Source organism: Dama dama, chromosome 33 (genome assembly GCF_033118175.1).
Source record: "Dama dama isolate Ldn47 chromosome 33, ASM3311817v1, whole genome shotgun sequence".
Taxonomy (NCBI): Eukaryota; Metazoa; Chordata; class Mammalia; order Artiodactyla; family Cervidae; genus Dama; species Dama dama.
The window spans coordinates 72,265,958-72,286,846 of NC_083713.1; the positions used below are offsets into that span (position 1 = coordinate 72,265,958).

Sequence of the window (20,889 nt, forward strand, 5' to 3'; positions counted from 1 at the left end):
AGGGTGTCTTTTCAAATGGGCTGAGCTGAAGGATGTCAGTCATGGTGCATTAAGTGCCTGCCCTCCCCTCCAGTATCATTTCAGTTCAGTTCAGTCTCTCAGTCGTGTCTGACTCTCTGCGACCCCATGGACCAGCACACCAGGCTTCCCTGTCCATCACCAACTCCCAGAGCTTGCTCAAACTCATGTCCATTGAGTCAGTGATGCCATCCAACCATCTCATCCTCTGTTGTCCCCTTCTCCTCCTGCCTTCAATCTTTCCCGGCATCAGGGTCTTTTCAAATGAGTCGGTTCTTCACAGCAGGTGGCCAAAGGATTGGCGTTTTCAGCTTCACCATCAGTCCTTCCAATGAATATTCAGGACTGATTTCCTTTAGGATGGACTGGTTGGATCTCCTTGCCATCCAAGGGACTCTAAAGAGTCTTCTCCAACACCACAGTTCAAAAGCATCAATTCTCAGCACTCAGCTTTCTTTATAGTCCAACTCTCAGATCCGTACATGACTCCTGGAAAAACCATAGCTTTGACTAGATGGACCTTTGTTGGCAAAGTAATGTCTGTGCTTTTTAATATGCTGTCTAGTTTGATCATAGCTTTTCTTCCAAGCAACAAGTGTTTTTTAATTTCATGTCTACAGTCACCATCTGTAGTGATTTTGGAGCCCCCGAAAATAGTCTGGCACTGTTTTCATTGTTTCCCCATCTATTTGCCATGAAGTTATGGGACCTGATGCCATGATCTTGGTTTTCTGAATGTTGAGTTTTAAGCTAACTTTTTCACTCTCCTCTTTCACTTTAATCAGGAGGCTCTTTAGTTCTTCGCTTACTGCCATAAGGGTGGTGTCATCTGCGTATCTGAGGTTATTGATGTTTTCCCCAGCAGTCTTGATTCCAACTTGTGCTTCATCAGCCTGGCATTTCACATGAAATACTCTGTATATATGAGGTTGAAACGCCAATACTTTGGCCACCTGATATGAAGAGCTGACTCATTTGAAAAGACCCTGATGCTGGGAAAGATTGAAGGCAGGAGGATAAGGGGACGACAGAGGATGAGATGGTTGGATGGCATCACTGACTCAATGGACATGAGTTTGAGTAAACTCCGGGAGTTGGTGATGGACAGGGAGGCCTGGCGTGCTGCAGTCCATGGGATTGTAGAGTCGACATGACTGAACGATTGAACTGAACTCTGTATATAAGTTAAATAAGCAGGGTTACAACATAGAGCCTTGAGGTCCTCCTTGCCCAATATGGAACCAGTCTCTTGTTCCATGACCAGTTCTAACTGTTGCTTCTTGACCTATATATGGATTTCTCAGGACACAGATAAGGTGGTCTGGTATTCTCATCTCTTTCAGAATTTTCCATAGTTTATTGTGATCCACACAGTCATAGGCTTTGGCATAGTCAATAAAGCAGAAGTAGATGTTTTTATGGAACTCCCTTTTTCGATGATCCAGCGGATGTTGGCAATTTGATCTCTGGTTCCTCTGCTTTTTCTAAATCCAGTTGGAACATCTGGAAGTTTATGGTTCATGTACTGTTGAAGCCTGTCTTGGAGAATTTTGAGCATTACTTTACTAGTGTGTGAGATGAGTGCAATTGTGTGGTAGTTTGAACATTCTTTGGGCGTGCTTTTCTTTGGGGTTAAAATGAAACCTGACCTTCCCCAGTCCTGCGGCCACTGCTGAGTTTTCCAAATTTGCTGGCATATTGAGTGCAGCACTTTTACAGCATCACCTTTTAGGATTTGAAATATCTCAACTGGAATTCCATCACCTCCACTAGCTTTGCTCATAGTCATGCTTCCTAAGGCCCACTTGACTTGAGTATGATCTTATCTTGACCTAAGTAATGTATACCCACAACTCTCCTATTTCCGAGTAAAATCCCAATCCAAGGTCATGGACCTGAGGACTTCTGCATATGAATTTGGGGTGGGGCACAGTTTAACCCATAACATGCGTACTTTTAAACCATTGTTCTTCAGAAATTCCAGGGTAATTCAACATTCTTTTAGATAGGAATATCTATTTCATTTCTGATTCATGAAGCTTTTAATCTTATTTTTGAGTAGAATGGACTGAGCATTTGTGTCCCTCCAAAATTCATATGCTGAGATCTAGTCCCCAGTGTGATGGTGTTTAGAAGTAAGACCTTTGGGAAGTTATTTCATGAAGGAGGATTTAAGCCCTGGTGAATGGGATTAGTGCCCTTGTAAAAGAGACCCCAGAGAGCTCCTTCATTTCTTTCTGCCACATGAGGATGCAGCAAACAGACAGTCTCTGAACTAAAAAGAGGGCCCTCACCCTGTACTGTTTCTGCTGGTAAGACTTGGCAGACACTAGAACTGGGAGAAATAAAGTTCTGTTGTTAATAAGCTACCCAGTCTCTGGTATTTCTGTTAAAGTAGTTTGAACAGGCTAAGACATATGTGTGTAGTTAAAATAAAACATTTCTATCATATGTCCATCTTAGGACCACAGGAAGTGAACTACCAGTTCTCACATTCTTTTGTCCAAAAATGTTTGTATCCGTATTTTTAAGAATTTATTATGAAAATTTCAAGATTATATATAGGTACAACATATGGTGAACCACAACGTTCTTATCAGTCATTCTCATTAGTCGGCTTCAACAAACTCCTGTATTCTGTCATTTTTGTTTCATCTCTTCCTCGTTACCACCATCATCTCTTCTTTTGATGTTGTTAACCTTTTTTAAAAACCCAAGTTGCACTGGTTCACATTTAGGAAGGATAACCATTGGAGCAGTACAAAAAGAACTGAAAATGAGCTGAATAGATGGTTTTACATTAATAGATTGTTATAAGTGTTGAAGATGAAAAGTGCCTGAAGTACCTTTTCTCCCATGGTTTCCAAGTGAGTTTTAACTGAGAAACCCTTCTAATTAAATTTATCTGGGAATTCCAAATAAAATCTCATAAAAAAGTTACCAGGGGAAAACCAAAATTCTACCATCTTCACCACTTTCTGTGTAGCTCATTTGAGTCTGAACTCCTTTGGGCTCTGTAGAACGCACATTGATGACCACAGTGAAGGAAGTTGTTTGAAACTATACAGCCAAGTGGTTGCAGAGATAGGGTTGGGACACAGAGGTCTTGACTTGCAAAGAAGCTGTCTTTGTTCTCATTATCTCTCATCAATTTTTGAAGTTTTTTTTTTTCTCATTGTGTCCCAGACCCAGGCTGATTAAAGCACGGCCTTCATTCCTCTAGGAAAGCATGCAGCAGTGGCAGTTTGTTTCCTTCAGCCTCACTCAGTATTAGGGCAACAAAATAAAATGTCTACATCGACCTTGGAACTTTGCCACAGCAGATAAATTGAAAATCTTGTTTTTTAAAGAACTGTTAGAGGGCTTCTGTGATGGCTCACTGGTAAAGAATCCACCTTCCAGTGCAGGAGACACGGATTCGATCCCTGGTCTGGGAGGATCCCACATGCCGTGGAGCAACTAAGCCCGTGTTCCACAAGGCTGAGCCTGTGCTCTAGAGCCCAGGAACCGCAGCTACCGAAGCCCGCTCGCCCGAGAGCCCACGCCCCACAGTAAGAGAAGCCACCACAGTGAGAAGCCTGTGCACTAGCTAGAGGGTGGCCCCCGCTCACCGTAGTTAGAGAAAAGCTTGCCCAGCAGCGAAGACCCGGCACGGCCAAATAAATAAAATTATAAAAAACATAACTGTTAGGATACTTGTGTTTCTGGATGATTTTTTCTTTTTCATTTTTTTTTTTTTTTTTACTGTTTGACTGTACTTCATAGCATGCAGGATCTTAGTTCCCTGACCAGGAATTGAACCTGCACCCCTTGCAGTGGAGTCTTAACTGCTGGACTGCCAGAGAAGTCCTGGAATTGTTTTCGTATTTCATTTTCCTGTTGTTCATTTCCTGGATACAGATACATAGTTGATTTTTGTATATTGATCTTGTATCCTGCAACTTTGTTATTTCAAGTTGAACTAGATTAGTTTTGAAATCCTAAGTTTGACTAAGGTTTTTACATAGTCAAAAATATTTGTGCACATTATAAAATTCATTTATTAGAACTTCCCTGGTGGTCCAGTGATTAAGGACCTGCCTGCCAATGCAGGAAACACAAGTTTGATTTCTGGTCCTCGAAGGTTCCACGTGCTGTGAGGCTACTAAGCCCATGCACCACAACTGTTGAGCCTGTGCCTTAGAGCCCGTGAACTGCAACTGTTCAAGCCTGAGTGTGGTAGAGCCTGCGCTCCGCAACATACGCTGCCGCAATGAGGAGCCCACGTACCTCAGCTGAGAGTGACCCTCACTTTCTGCGATTAGAGAAAGCTCGAGAGCAACCGCAGACCCAGCATAGCCAAAAAATAAAAATAATAAAATTTAAAAGTTCATTTATGGTAAATGTACAAGTCCATGATTTTTAGAAATGTATAATATTGTACAATCACTACAGTCTAGTTTTAGAACATTTTCATGATCTCCAAAAGTTCAGTCTTTCAACCTCTTCAACAAGTGGTGCTGGGAAAACTGGTCAACCACTTGTAAAAGAATGAAACTAGAACACTTTCTCACACCATACACAAAAATAAACTCAAAATGGATTAAAGATCTAAATGTAAGACCAGAAACTATAAAACTCCTAGAGGAGAACATAGGCAAAACACTCTCCGACATAAATCACAGCAAGATCCTCTATGACCCACCTCCCAGAATATTGGAAATAAAAGCAAAACTAAACAAATGGGACCTAATGAAACTTAAAAGCTTTTGTACTACAAAGGAAACTATAAGTAAGGTGAAAAGACAGCCCTCAGATTGGGAGAAAATAATAGCAAATGAAGAAACAGACAAAGGATTAATCTCAAAAATATACAAGCAACTCCTGCAGCTCAATTCCAGAAAAATAAATGACCCAATCAAAAAATGGGCCAAAGAACTAAACAGACATTTCTCCAAAGAAGACATACAGATGGCTAACAAACACATGAAAAGATGCTCAACATCACTCATTATTAGAGAAATGCAAATCAAAACCACAATGAGGTACCATTACACGCCAGTCAGGATGGCTGCTATCCAAAAGTCTACAAGCAATAAATGCTGGAGAGGGTGTGGAGAAAAGGGAACCCTCTTACACTGTTGGTGGGAATGCAAACTAGTACAGTCGCTATGGAAAACAGTGTGGAGATTTCTTAAAAAACTGGAAATAGAACTGCCATATGACCCAGCAATCCCACTTCTGGGCATACACACTGAGGAAACCAGATCTGAAAGAGACACGTGCACCCCAATGTTCATCGCAGCACTGTTTATAATAGCCAGGACATGGAAGCAACTTAGATGCCCATCAGCAGATGAATGGATAAGGAAGCTGTGGTACATATACACCATGGAATATTACTCAGCCATTAAAAAGAATTTATTTGAACCAGTCCTAATGAGATGGATGAAACTGGAGCCCATTATACAGAGTGAAGTAAGCCAGAAAGATAAAGAACAGTACAGCATACTAACACATATATATGGAATTTAGAAAGATGGTAACGATAACCCTATATACAAAACAGAAAAAGAGACACAGAAATACAGAACAGACTTTTGAACTCTGTGGGAGAAGGTGAGGGTGGGATGTTTCGAAAGAACAGCATGTATATTATCTATGGTGAAACAGATCACCAGCCCAGGTGGGATGCATGAGACAAGTGCTCGGGCCTGGTGCACTGGGAAGACCCAGAGGAATCGGGTGGAGAGGGAGGTGGGAGGGGGCATCGGGATGGGGAATACGTGTAAATCTATGACTGATTCATATCAATGTATGACAAAACCCACTGAAATGTTGTGAAGTAATTAGCCTCCAACTAATAAAAAAAAAAATAATAATTTAAAAAAAAAGAGTTAAAAAAAAAAGTTCAGTCTTTATAAATTTTACTTAACTAGACATTTTGTATGAATGAAATGATACAGTATACAAGGTTTTATGTCTGGTTTTTTCCTAGAATAATGTTTTTCAGATTTATCCATGTATTCTACTGTGCTACTTTCAGTTGTGGATTAGTAATGCATTTTATGGATACACGGTGTTTTGTTTATACATTCCCCAGTTGTTGGAAATTTGCATTGTTTCCATGTTTTGGCTGTGAATAATGTTATAAGCATTCCTGTACATATCTTAATGTGGACATAAAATGTCATTTCTCTTGAATAGACTCCTGTCAGAAAATTGCTGGGTTGTATGGTGAATTTATATTTTAACTTTTCAAGAAATTGACAAACGATTTTTCAGAGAGGAAATGCTTGAATGTTCCAGGTCTTCACATCCTAGCCAACATTTGTTATTTTCTATCTTTTTGATTGCAGCTATTTAAGAGAGTGAATAGTGGCATTTCCTTGTTTGATTTGCATTTTCCAGAGGGTTACTGATGTTGAGTATCTTTTCATGTGCTTGTCAGCTGTTAATCGATTGTCTTTGCAGAAATGTCTATTTGAACCTTTTGGTCATTTTTATATGAATTATTTATCTTTTTGATATTAAGAGTTCTTTGTATATGTTGGATAGCAGTTCCTTATGAGATACATGATTTGCACAATTTTTCTCTTCATCTGTGACTTCTCTCTTCATTTCAGTCAAGACTGTTTTTTTGAAGCTCAGGCATTACATGGTGATGAAGTTCAACTTCCCATGTTTTTGTTTTTATGGGTGGCACCTTTGGTGTCATATCAAAGAACATTTTGCCAACCCCAATTCACAAAGATCTTTTCCTCCTGTGTTTTTTTCAGATATTTATAGTTTCAGCTCTTAATATTTCAGTATGTTATCCATATTGGTCTAACTTTTGTGTCTTGTGAGGTAAGAGTCTAAATTCATGTTTTTGCATGTATTTTTAGTTGTCTTGACACCAGTTGTTGAATGCCTGTTCTTTTATCCATTGATTTGTATTGGCAGAAATCAACCACAAATATAATGAATTCTAAACTCTCAATTTCATTCTGTTGATTTGTGTATCTATTTAAAAATTTTTTTAAAAAATATTTTTGGCTCTGCTGGGTCTTCATTGCTGCCCAGGCTTTCACTAGTTGTGGTGAGCAGGGGCTCTTCTTTACTATGGTGCTTGGGCTTCTCATTATGGCGGCTTCTCTTGTTGTGGAGCATGGGTTCTAGGGCACATGGGCTTCAGTAGTTGAGTACATGGGCCCACTAGTTGTGGTTCTCGGGCTCTAGAACACAGGCTCAATAGTTGTGGCGCAGGGGCTGAGTTGCTCTGTGACATGTGGGATCTTCTCAGACCAGGGATCAAACCCATGTCTCCTGTGTTGGCAGGAGGATTCTTCACCACTGAGCCCAGGAAACCAGGGAACCCCCTACATACCTATTTTTGTGCCAGTACCACACTGTCTTAATTACTGTGTTTTTATAGCAAGTTGCAGTATGTGTCCTCCAACTTTCTTCTTTTCCAGAATGCACTTGCCTGTTCTAGCTCCTGAATTTTCGCATGTTTTTTCCATCTAATTCATGAGCATAAAGTGTCTTTCTGTTTATTTAGATACCGTTTATTTATTATAGTTTTAAGTGTATAAACTCTGCATGCGTGCTCAATCACTTCAGTCATGTCCAACTTTTTCAACCTTATGGACTATAGCCTGCCAGGTTCCTCTGTCTATGGAGTTCTCCAGGCAAGAATACTGGAGTGGGTTGCCATGCAGTCCTCCAGGGGATCTTCCCTACCCAGGGATTGAACCCAAGTCTCTTGTATTTCCTGCATTGGCACGAGGGCTCTTTATCACAGGCGCCATGTGGGAAGCCCAAGCTCTGCATATCCTTTATTAAATTTATTCCTATTTTTATTCTTTTGATGCTGTTGTGAACAGAATTATTTTCATCTCAGTTTTCTATTGTTCATTGCTAGTGTATAGACATAATTGAATTTTGCATGTTGATCTTGTGTCCTGCCCCCTTGCTCAACTTGTTTATTACTTTCCAGGAGCATTTTGTGAATTCCATTGACTTCTACATATAAAATTCTGTCATCTGCACATAAAATCCTCTTTGTATCTCTTTCTTTCTAGTTTGGGCCCTTAATTTACTCTGCCTTTTTTTCATACTGCACCTTTTAAAACCTGTGTACTCTTGAATAGAAGTGGTAAGAGTGGAATCCTTGTCTTGTTTCTGACTTACAGGATAAATGATTTGGTCGTTCATCATTCAGTGTAATGTTGTGCTGTGCTGTGCTTGGTTGTGACCCCATGGACTGTAGCCCACCAGGCTTCTCTGTCCACGGAGCTCTCCAAGCAGGAATACTGGAGTGGGTTGTCACGCCCTCATCCAGGGATCTTCCCAACCCAGAGATCGAACCCAGGTCTCCCACATTGCAGGTAGATTCTTTACCATCTGAGCCACCAGGGAAGCCCCAATGTAATGTTAGCTGTTGGTTTTGTGGGGTTTTTTGGTATATTTCCTTTATCAGATTGAAGATGTTCCTATCCTTAGTTTGTTGAGAGTTTCACCATTAGTGTTGTTGGATATTGTCAAATGCTTTTTGTGTATCTATTGAGATGATCATGTGGTTTGTTTCTGTTAATATGTAATATTACATTAATTGATTTTGTAATGTTAAGCCAACTTTGCATTCCTGCGAAAAGTCCCAGTTGTTCATGCTTGATTTTTTATTTCTTGCTTGATTTCTTGTTGTGTGTTTGGTATTGCTCCTCTGTCAGGGCAGTAATGGGCTCATAGAATGACTTGGAGAACGCTGCCTTTCCTCTGTTTGTAAGATAGTTTGTTGATGGTTAGAATTATTTCTTCTTTTAAATATTTGATAGAATTTTTCAGGAGGTTCCCTGGGTCCAAGCTTCTCTTTGTGAGAAGATTTTTAATTACCAGTTAATTTCTATACTTTTCTGCATCTATTCAGATTTTCTGTTTTCCTGGAGTGAGCTCTGGTGGTTTGTGGCTTCTGAGGAATTTTTGCATATCATCTAAGTTGTTTAATTTATTGGCATGCAGTTCATAATATTCCCTTATACCTTGTTAATGTTTGTAGTGTCTGTAGTGATTTCACTCTTCCCATTCTTGATATTGTATATACATATTCTCATTTTTCTTTTTATCAGTCTAGCTACAAATTATTAATTACATTGAGCTCAAAGAACTAGTTCTCACTTTAATTCATTTTCTCTATTATTTTTCTTTAATCTTTATTATTTCCTGCCTTCCTCTTCCTTTGCATTTAATATGCTCTTTTTCTAATTTATCAAGGTATAAACTGAGGTCATTGATTTGAAAACTTTGTTCTAATGTAGATGTTTAATATTATAAATATTCCTCTAATTATTAGTGGAATCCTACAAATATAGATGTGTTGTGCTTTTGCTTTCATTAGTTTTAAATTCTTTTCTAATTTTCCTTTTCATATCTTTTTTGATCCAGTGGTTATTTAGAAGTACATTATATAGTTTCCAAATATTTGGCACTTTTCCAAGGAACTTTCTGTTTTGATTTGTAATTTTTTTATGTTCTGGTTAAAGAACATACATACTTTGTATGATTTGAGTCCTTTTGAATTTATTAACTCTTGTTTTATGGCCCAGAATATGACCTATCTTAGTGATGATTCTGTATGCCCTTGAGAACAACATGTGTTTTGATGTTTTGGGTAGAGTATTTTCTAAATGTCAATCAAGTAAAGTTGGTGGTTAGTGATGTTCACGTCCACTGTTATCCTTGCTGTTTTTCTGTTCTATCACTTATTGAAAGAAGGGTGTTGAAATCTCCAACCATAATTGATTTGTTCCTCCTTGAAGTTCTTTCGGTTTTGGCTTCATGCATTTAAAAATGCCACCATTAAGTTAATAAATATTTAGGATTTTTATGTTCTCTTGATTAAATGATCCCTTTATCCTTATGAAATGATCATCTTCATTTTAAGTACTGTTCTTTGCTCTTAACTCTACTTTGATATCAATACGTTCACTGTAGCTCTGACTAGTGTTAGCATAGCATATCTTTTTCTGTCCTTTTATTTTTTATCTTTGTTCATTTGTTTCTTCATAGTTAAATTGTTTCATGTAGGCACCACATAACTGGGTTTTGCTTTTTAAATTTTAACTGATAGTCTCTGCATTTGAAAGTTGGTATGTTTCATCTTTGCACAGTGGCAGTACAGTCAGTGAGGTTTATCTGAGGCACAGTTACTGTTAATTGGAAACTTTTCCCAATCCTCTGCTGTGATGACTTGAAATAGAGTTGACATTGGCAATTTTTTTAAAGTATCGAATTATTGACTATACTGGGTTTTAGTTGAAGCATGTTGGCTCTTTAATGGGCATGTGGGATCTTAGTTGGGGCATGTGGCATCTTAGGTCCCTGATCCGGGGTTGAGCCCAGCTACCCTGCCTTGGGAACTCAGAGTCAGCCACTGGACCACTAGGGAAGTCCCGACATTGGCAATTTTTGATTGTCTCTGCAGGGATTGATTTTTTTTTAATGGTATGTTTATACTGTTTCCTGTTAATATGATTATTGATATGATTGAGCCTGTCATCCTTCTGTTTGTTTTCTGTTTGTCCCATATGTTTCTTGTTTCCATCTTCTTTTTTCATTTTTTAAAAATTTCATTTATGTCCTTTTCTTATTCCTTAGCTATAACTGTTTTTTTTTTTTTTTTACTTTCATGGTTACTTTAGCATTTATCAGTCAACTTTCAAAGAATATTATACTGTTTCATGTGTAGTATAACAACTTCACAGGAGCATGCTTCTATTTCTGCTCTCCCAGCCTTTTTACTGTCATTTTTTCAAACATTTTTCTTCTATGTATGTTTTAGACCCTATAATATATTGTTCATTTTACTTCTGCCTGTATGTCTTCCTTTAATATTTTTTTAGTGCTGGTCTTTTGGTCATGAATTCCTGTTGTTTTTCTTCTTTTTTTAAGATATAATTCACATTGTTTACCCATTCACAGCCAACAATTCAGTGTTTTTAGCAGTTTCATAGAAAGTGCAACCTTTATTACAATTTTACTTTAGAATATTTTGCCCCTCACTAAAAAAACCCCCGAGAAAACCCACTTAGTATTCTTGCCTGGGAAATCCCATGGATAGAGGAACCTGGCAGCCTACAGCCCATGGGATTGCAAAAGAGTTGGACACAGCTTGGCGACTGAACAACAAAAACGAAGCCCCACACCCACTCTCAGCTGTTCTTCTCCACACCCATGCACCCTTTTGGTAAGGGAGGGATCCTGTACCCTAAATACTGTTAGATGGCCCAACATACAATGCCCAGCCCTGACAGCAGTTTATTAAACACATATGCTCATGGCTTTGAGGAGGACGAAACCTCACAACAATGGGGATGCATCATGTCTCTCTTGGGAGCAATGAACAAACATGGGCTTATTTGGGAGGCAGCCTTTATAGGAATGTGAGAATGAGTTGACCCTTGGTTCCCATCAGGGAACATCCATCTTGGATGGAAGAGAATCTGCCCAAAGGTTTTGACAGATGAATAAACCATTTGGCATATGAACTTTTATATGAATTTTTTTTCTTAAATAAATTTTTTTCCAACAGATTTTTATTAGTATTTTAAAATTCTTTTCATGATAAATGTCTTGGTTTAAGTATGTTTTCTGTTACCTTTACAGCTTCCCTCTGAAGACTGATTTGCTAGATAGTCCAGACTTACTGGAAACAACCATTGATGAGTTAGCTGGGGCGGCTGACACCATGGACACCTCCCCAGCCCCAGGTGAAGTGAGCACAGCCACCAGGCAGGCTGGGTTAGAGGGACCTGAAGGTGAGCGCAGGAGTAAGTGAACGTTCTGTGTGATGTCAGTGTCATTAATCTAGTCTACATATTTTGAAATGAACTGTTTGTCAGTCACTTCAAGAATATTTTATGCAGCAGTAGTTGAATTTAAAATTTTAATGTAGAATAGTTATGCCTTCTTGCCTTTTTGGCTTAAGAGTGCATTGAAATGTTTAAGATCACATAATTGATACCATTAAACATACGTGTCATTTATAAGTCATTAAACATTTTTGAATTTTCAAATTTGCTTTTTGTTTCTTGAATGAAAATTAAGAGAAAAATGTTTCCTTAGAGATGACCTAGGGCACAGGACTGAACAAATGTTTGGACATTCCATTAGCGCATAGGAAATATTTTGTTATTAATGAGAGCTGTTGTTGCCCAGACCCACAAAAATAAATAATCAAGAAAGAATGCTGCTCTCCTTAACTTTTTAAAAGGTTAAAAGGAAATAATAAATTTCATATATTTCTATTTGTGAGTTTGGTTTGATATTGAAACATAACTGTCTTTAAACAAGAGCTTTCTGTTGAATTTCAGTGTAACTGTGATCATTTAAAAGCAGCTTATGTTTACATGGCTCTTGGCAATTTTGATTTCTTTTTCTAAAATTAGGCACCATCTTTTAAACAACTTATAGGAAATTGCCAATGAGTATGCTGTTCTCTCTGAAGAGTGTAGAATACCGCAATAGGACTTAGTAATTTAGAAAGACGTGATGAAAACTGTCACAGTGCTTCTGGTTCATAGAACATGCTGAGTTACTGCTGGGGGTGGGCTTCCCTGGTGGCCCGGAGGTTAAAGCGTCTGCCTGCAGTGCAGGAGACCTGGCTTCGATCCCTGGGTCAGGAAGATCCCCTGGAGAAGGAAGTGGCAACCCACTCCAGTATTCTTGCCTAGAGAATCCCGTGGATGGAGGAGCCTGGTGGGCTACAGTCCATAGGGTCACAAAGAGTCAGACACATCTGAGCGACTTCACTTTCACTTTCAGTTGATTTTAAAAATCTGTTCTTTTGTTCCTGAAGTAACCACTACAAATGCACTGTTAAACAAATGTTCTGGCATGTTATATGTTATGTTTTTATTGACATCTACCATATTTAAATTGTTATTCTGAGTCAGGTCCAGGAAACATAAATTAGCTTTGATTTATTCATAATTTCAGAATGATGTTCTAATTTGACTTTTTAAAGGTAATAGTTATCGGGTTAAGAAAACATATCTATTACTCAGAGCTCCTTGTTTTATTATACTTTGCAAATATTGTGCTTTTTTGCAAAATGACAGTTTGTGGCAACCCTACATTGTCAGATAATGGGTAGCATTTTTTAGCAATAAAGTATTTTTTAACTGAAGTATGCACATTATTTTTTTAAACACAGTGCTCTTGCATGTTTAATAGGTAGACTGCAATATAGTACAAACATAATTTACATGCACTGGGAAACCAGGCAATTCACATTACTCAGTTCACTGTGGTGATCCCGAGCTGAACCCACAGTATCTCCAAGGAATGCCAGTATTCCTCATGTACTTTTTTTTGCAGCAGTTGCTTTTGGTTATTTTCCAGTTTTCACAGCCTTGCTCTGGACTCTGTCTCTTGTTAGAAATAGTCACTCTTTGTCACTAGAAAGTTGTGATATGTAACAGATAGAGGCCATCGGTATTTAGATTTAGCCAGAAGCAAGACTAGCTTAATGTGAAGTATTTTCCAGATTAAAATAAAAAGTCTCTTTTATAGAATGGCAACATTGATTCTATTTTCATTTTATCTGTCCATTGTATGTATTAAAAGTTGCTTAAATTAAAATTTTAATTTAATTAATTTGGAAGAAAAGCCATGACAAACTGAGATAGCATATTAAAAAACTGAGACATTACTTTGCCGACAAACGTCTGTCTAGTCAAAGCCATGAATTTTCCGGTAGTCATGTATAGACGCAAGAGTTGGACCATAAAGAAGACTGAGCACCAGAAAATTGATGCTTTTGAGCTGTGGTGTTGGAGAAGACTCTGGAGAGTCCCTAGGACTGCAGGGAGATCAAATCAGTCAATCCTAAAGGAAATCAATCCTGACTGTTCATTGGAAGGACTGATGCTGAAGCTGAAGCTCTAACACTTTGGCCACCTGATGCAAAGAGTCAACTCCTTAGAAAAGACTCTGATGCTGGGAAAGATTGAAGGCAGGAGGAGAAGGGGACAGTAGAGGATGAGATGGCTCGATGGCAACACTGACTGAATGAGCGTGAGTTTGAGCAAGCTCCGGAAGATGGTGAGGGACCGGGACGCCTGCTGTGCTGCAGGCGTGGGGTCGCAGAGAGTCAGACACGACCGAGCGACGGAACAGCAGCAGCAGTTGTCTGGGTTTGAAGAGTGTTTAAAATTCCTCCAGCACTGCAGTAGTGTTGTGTGAACAAGCGACCTTTATTTAGTGCATACTTTCTAGGAGATTATATTGGTTTTGAGGAGTTTGGTAGAACAAACTAAGGATGCTTAGAAATGACAAGACCAAATGAGACGTAACTTCAAATATTCAGAAGCCTTTTATATCAGGGAATTTATGTCACCTTCTTAGTGAATCTTGGATCAGTGGTTTGAAAATACAGCAAAGTCAAATTGAAATGAGTTTAGGGAGGAATCTTTTAAACTGTTCTTGCCATATATCAGAAATAGATATCTTACAGTGAGTGGGCCCCCCATTACAGAAACTATTCAAGCAGAGCTTAAATACTGTTGGAAGTTAGGACAGAAGAAATTCTTGAATCATATAGAGGTTTCATTAGTAAGACTTACCCAGTTGAGACTCAACACATTTGCTCAGTGTCAATCAGTGAAACTAGAGCATTTTGATATTAAGAATTAAGGTTTTATACCAAGATGTGAATCTTGGTGTCCAATTTATTCTATATTTTCTTTTGGTTATGATGTTCAAACCCTGATTGACTTAGGTAAATAGTTAATAAATAGTAACTTAAAAAGAAAAGCATTTATCCTACAGTCTCAGGATATTTCTCAGCCAAACAGGAATAGCAGAACAAGTTTTATTTTAACCAGCTCCCCCTCGCCACCACAAGCCAGTGGTATTAAGTTAACAGCATAAGCTGAAGTGTTGTGGGCCAGCAGCATCGTGTTAAAATGCGGTGTTCAGTCATCTGGAGCATAAGAAAAACAGGAGGTGGCCATTAAGTAAGAAAATGAGTACGGAAGATTTTGAGATTAACGTTGAATTAGTGATTCTCAGTTTTGATTGTACATTAAAGTCACCTCGAGGGTTTTAGAAACTACAAGTGCTACTCAGAGCTTTACACTGGGACGACCCTGAGGGATGGGATGGGGAGGAGCCTGGGGGGTTCAGGGTGGGGGACACACGCACACCCATGGCTGATTCCTGTCAACGTAGGGCAAAAGCCACTATTGTAAAATAATTAGCCTTCAATTAAATAAATTAATAAAATAAATAAAAACTACTAGTGCCAGAAAACTACCTTCAGAAATCTGGTATTATTATTCTAGGGTCAGCTCTGGGAATCAGTATTTCTTAAAAGTTCCCAATCTGATTCTAATGTGTAGCCAACGGGCAGATTTTTTAGAGTTAATTGATGAACACTTTAGAAGATCTCTTTGAGAGGAAATGACTTCATATTTTTCCCTCCTTTCTTCTCCTTGATTGCTTAGAAATTATTAGGCATTCAGTAGCTTTTTCGGTTATGTGGACAGTGTATAAATTCAAATTCCTACCAAATTGATTCCTGCACAATAAGAACAACTACCAGTTGTTAGTCGAGATAGAATTCATTGTATTTAATGTATCTTCTTTTCAGTGGTTGGAGGCTTTGACTTGTAATGTATTGTGCAGCCTGGTTGCAGGTAGTGAAGAGAAGATGCTTGTCCTGCATCACGCCTGACTGATGGCACCAGTATGTGATAGGTTGAGTCAGTGAGTGAATGGATGGGTGCTCTTCATCGGTGTAGTTTTAGGCCCCGTGTGGTCAGGAAGAGGAGGAGAACGGCTGGGTGTAAGGTTGCAGGAGGAGCTTGGGTCGCACTTTGGAAGGAAGGGTGGTGTCCCCGCTGCTCTGTGCCTTTTCTGTGAGTCGCGTAGCTGGTGAACTTTCTTAACCCCTCATGCCACGGAGAGTCTGCATCCAGTGGCATTTTAGGAGCAGAGCAGATACAGGAAATGTTCCTGTTCAGGTTAACTCTTACTCAAATTAATGGTGAGTTTCCTGCTTATAGAAAGAATGTCTGGTCCAAGGTGATCTGGATTATTACCTTTTATTGGTGGTAACTGGTATTGAGGGGAGGCGGTGAGGAAAGCCCGAGTCTCTACATTTACAAGCCGTGACAGCATGGCAGACTAAGTGGCTGTTTTCCTTTTTTTTTTTTGCAGCATTCATAGATGCCTCAGAGAAGCTCAAACACCTTGAAATGGAAAACAGTCCTGTGCCGACTCCTCACCCCAACGTGGATGTTAACATTAACAACCAGGTATTCTGAGTTCTCTTTCGCATGCCTGTCATACAGCCCCAGACTTCCCAGAAATCTTTTCCATCCAAAGCTAATATTTTTTCTTTTCTTTCACTGGGAAGTCTATCTGTGTTGAACTCTTAAAACTTGTTATATAATTTAAAAAGGTGAAATTTGTGGATATTTAGGAGGAAACTTGGACAGCAGTGTTAAGAATTATAAGGTCATTTCATGTTTTTTCTTTAGATTCAGCCCATCCCTTCTCTAATTCTGTTCAGTGAATCTTGATTTAGTTGAAAAAATTAATTGAAAGCCTTTTAAATTGTAAACGGATTTGTTTGGAAGGGAACTGCTCTGTAATAAGCGAGCATGAGATGCTAAAGCATCATCCCTCATACCCTTCACCATCCTGTCCTCTTGAAGTCTTTAGGCATGTGGTGGGGTGACATACCAGTTAAACCAATTAAACCTCAGTTAACTATTTGACTGTAATTAAAATTTTTTATTATTTCTACATTAAATAACTTATAGCAGTAACTAAAGTGGGAATAGGATAAAAATAATTGTCCCCAATAACGGAAGAGTGAATTTTAGGTAATAATCTAGAGACAGCCTTTTATTTATTTTTTTTCCTATATCTAGGCAATAGATAACAAAGACCTGCTGAATGAATTTTGTTTTGGCTTGATTTTAAAGAGGAAAAAGGAACATCTGACTTGCAGTTCTCTTTCATCCTTGGATAATTAGCTGGACTTCTTCAGAGACCAGTATGGAGCACAGAGTGACTTCTTTCCTTCATAGTCATTGTTATAACTGTCCTTTAGAATGTGTCTTTTTTTTTTTCATCCTATTACATTTTTCATTAAAATGTCTTTTAGAAGCTGATTCAATTTCAGAAAGCCTTTCCATTTTTGACCCCTCAGTAATTCTCAATTATATGGTTTCTTTCCTTCACATTGTCAGTTTTTCTACTGTCTTTGTAAGGTAGGGGAATGCAGGGTCAAAGTCAGAGGGTTAACTGAAAGCTTTCAATGAAAGCTTAGGTAGTTGACAGTTTGACAAAAATTTAGTGGAGGCCTGGAGTGAACCTGAAGATTGAGGCCCAGTAAATCCTGACAGGGAGTTGAAGCGTAATTGTTGCACAGGAAATTCATTGAGCGGCTGCTTGTTTTTTAGCAACATTCACTGCACATTTTGCTGTAACTTAGCTGAACCTCTGGACCAGAGGATCTGTTAGATTAGTTATGAAACCTTGGAAAAATAAGTACAAGTGTGGGTTTAAGATAGGAAAGGGAATATGAGAGAGGGTTAGGTGAAGGATGGTGGGCCATGAAGAAGTGTTTGGGGCTTATGTAACTAGGAAGATAATAGCTAATATTTGGTGAGGGCTTACTCTATGCCAGGCAGAAATAAAAAGAAAGAATTCAGTGTTGTACTGACAAATAAGAGATGTCAGACTACCCTACCTCAATGCTTCAACTAGTGCTGTGTACAAGTTTGTCAACTGAAGAAAAATAAAGCACAGCCTAAAAGTTGAGAGTTACATGTTATTTGACAGACTTTATTAGGACTTCAAGCTTGGGAGACAGTATCTCAAATAACCCTGAGATACTGCTTCAAAGAGGAGAGGATGAGCCCGGATTCATAGGAGTTTTTGCAACAAAGACCTGGTCATGATCATCAAAAGATTAGTGTTAATAAAAGAAAACCAGCTATCTCACATTAAGGAATTTAGTACTTTCCTATGGATTGATGCTCAGTCTCTTAAGTTGTGTTTAACTCTTTGCCGCCCCATGAACTGCAGCACACCAGTCTTCCCTGCTCTTCCCTGTCTCATGGAGCTCACTCAAACCCGTGTCCATTGAGTCGGTGACGCCATCCAACCATCTCATCCTCTGTCGCCCCCTTCTCCTCTTGCCCTCAGGATCTTCTTTTTTTTTTTTTTTTTAATTATATTTTTAATGTTTATTTTGGACCTCAGTTTCGATGAGGAGACGGTAGTGAGTTCTCACTCATTTTGTTCAGATTTCCAAGGAATGCATGAGAGGGAGTCGTCATCAATCCCTCAGGATCTTCTTTAGTGACTCAGCTCTTCACATCAAGTGGCCAGCGTATTGGACTTCGTCTTCATCATCAGTCCTTCCAATAGTATTCAGGGTTGATTTCCCCTAGGATTAACTGGTTTGATCTCCTTGCAGTCCAAGGGACTGTCAGGAGTCTTCTCCATCACCCAATTTGAAAGCATCAATTCTTCAGCAGTCAGCCTTCTTTAGGGTCCAACTCTTACATCCATACGTGACTACTGTAAAAACCATAGCTTTGACTGTGTACACCTTTGTTGGCAAAGTGATATCTCTGCTTTTTAATATGCTGTCTAGGCTTGTCATACCTTTTCTTCCAGGGAGCAAGCATCTTTTAAAGTTGTGGCTGCAGTTAACATCCATAGTGATTTTGGAGCCCAAGAAAATAAAATCTGTCACTGTTTACACTTTTCCCCACCTATTTGGCATGAAGTGATAGGACTGGATGCCATGATCTTCGTTTTTTCAACGTTGAGTTTTAAGTCAGGTTTTTCACTCTCCTCTTTCACCCTCATCAAGAGGCTCTTTAGTTTCTCTTTCTTTCTGCCATTAGAGTGGTATCATCTGCATATCTGAGGTTGTTGATATGATCCCGGCAATCTTGATTCCAGCTTGTGAGTCATACAGCCCAACATTTCACATGATGTACTCTGCATATGAGTTAAATAAGCAGGGTGACTATGCTCAGCCTTGACGTACTCCTTTCCCAATTTTGAACCAGTCCGTTGACCCCATAGACTGTAGCCTGCCAGGCTCCTCTGCCCATGGAATTCTCCAGGCAAGAATATTGGAGTGGGTTACCATCCCCTTCTCCAGGGGAATCTTCCCAACCCAGGGATCAAAGCTGGGTCTCCTGCATTGCAGGCCAGGGAAGCCCTGGTTTACTGTGTATGGGAAGATGTGAGTCTGGGCTCACTGCAGTCATTCCTATGATACGCACTTCGGCTGTCCAGGGCCAGTGTCGTGAGTTTCCTCAGAAGCACCATCAGGGTGGCTGCAGAGGCTGACCACTGTGTGGGCTTCAGTGGGTGGGTCGTTTGTCTCCATCCTGAGTTGCCTCAGGGCTCACTGTCCAGTGGCTGAAATGTGTTGGCTTGATGGCTGCAGCATCCCTTGTTTACCGTTAGAGCAGCAACGTTTTAGTTCTCAAGTTAATTCATGTGTTTTCTTACATCTGTTTGTTTGATGGTGCTGGATCTTAGTTGTAGCATATGGGATCTTTTAGTTACAGCTTGTGGGATCTTTTTCCCTGACCAGGTTTTGAACCAGGGCCCTCTGTATTGGGAGTAAGGAGTCTTAGCCCCTGGACCAGCATGGAAGTTCCCCTAATTAATGGTTTATTTATATGACGCACTTTTAATCCACTCTGATTTCTCTACCTCTGCCACTAACTGTTAATGTTTGCTTAAGGAATGCAAATTAATCTTAATATCGGTTTTACTAAGTATAGTATTTTAGGATGAAACACCTACTGTAAATAGAATATATTCTAAAGCAAAGTGTCAGATGTTGGATGTTTAGCTCTAAAAATTGGGTAACTGAGAACGTTTTAGGCTAATGGAATTTTCAGATGGCAACAACTGGAAAGTACAGTGTGAGAGACAAAATCAGCATCTATGAATACTTTGAAAGGCTGGAATGATGGATTGGATTTAAGACTAGTCTGACACAAATGTAGGCATTAGGATCAGGAGGTAGAATATAACAGGCATGTGTAAAAAAAAGTTTGAGAATTTTGTAAACAATATGAAGTGTAACTGCTGAAACATATCCATTGTATTAACTGACAGGGCTTAAAAGGGGAGCTCCAACCATAGTATTAAAAAGGAAGAGAGATAAACATGATTTCGGAAAACTAAAGTGGTTTGAGAAGAGAAGGAGTACAGTGAAGAATCTTGAAGCACAGTTGTAATGATGCTCAGCGATCTCAGGAAAGAATACTTCAGTTATCTGAGGAGCTATGATATGACAGGAAGTAAAGTATTGATAATGTTTCTTAACAGTCTTGGAGAAGAGCTAAGGTCAGTGAGTGACGAAATTAGGCAGATTTCACCTCAGTGTAAGAAAACACATCTTAACACGCCTGGGAATTGAACAGATAGCTAAGAAAGCAGCAGCTTCCCTAATGTGGGAAGTTCCTCAGGCTAAGACTGAAGTCAGCCTTTGGATATTTTGGAGGTTGGATGTACTTGGAGGTTGGAGCATTCTTTCCACCTTGGGACACCCTGAATCTCGGGTTCATTGTTGGAATTCTTCCCCTTTCTGGGTGCCTCCTGGTATGGGGAATGTGTTCACAGTGTCTGCCTGATCTGTGTCTTTGGAGTCCTTTAGGGCTTATGCTGTGTCAAGACTTGAAGACTTTTCAGTTACCTTCCTCCTCTTAATTACTTGAGACAATACCAGAATTTTCTTTATCTTCAAATTTGAAGGATAATTTTTTTTCTTGGTCCTTGATCAGAAAATTTTTAAAATGCTTAAAGTAACAAAATCTAAGCTGCATTTGTTAGTGAGGATGGGGATGTGATTAAGGC

The 20,889-nt window shown here is 39.2% G+C and overlaps 1 protein-coding gene and 2 non-coding genes across 9 annotated transcripts in view; 2 read left to right on the plus strand and 1 right to left on the minus strand.

The window, feature by feature from the left end:
* EPB41L5 (erythrocyte membrane protein band 4.1 like 5) overlaps nt 1-20,889 on the plus strand; it is a 155,654-nt gene that overhangs the window by 96,923 nt on the left and 37,842 nt on the right. For 6 of the 7 annotated variants that reach the window (XM_061135566.1, XM_061135569.1, XM_061135567.1 and 3 more), the window contains exons 17-18: nt 11,644-11,807; nt 16,201-16,298. In XM_061135566.1, the coding sequence (XP_060991549.1) occupies nt 11,644-11,807; nt 16,201-16,298 (262 nt within the window). The remainder of the gene's footprint in view (nt 1-11,643; nt 11,808-16,200; nt 16,299-20,889) is intronic. The other variant, XM_061135568.1, reaches the window with a different exon arrangement.
* Nucleotides 10,137-10,274, plus strand: LOC133051389 (U4 spliceosomal RNA). The gene has a single exon (XR_009691872.1). It is a non-coding gene; the product is annotated as a U4 spliceosomal RNA (small nuclear RNA).
* On the minus strand, nt 18,250-18,341 carry LOC133051346 (small nucleolar RNA SNORD116). The gene has a single exon (XR_009691845.1). It is a non-coding gene; the product is annotated as a small nucleolar RNA SNORD116 (small nucleolar RNA).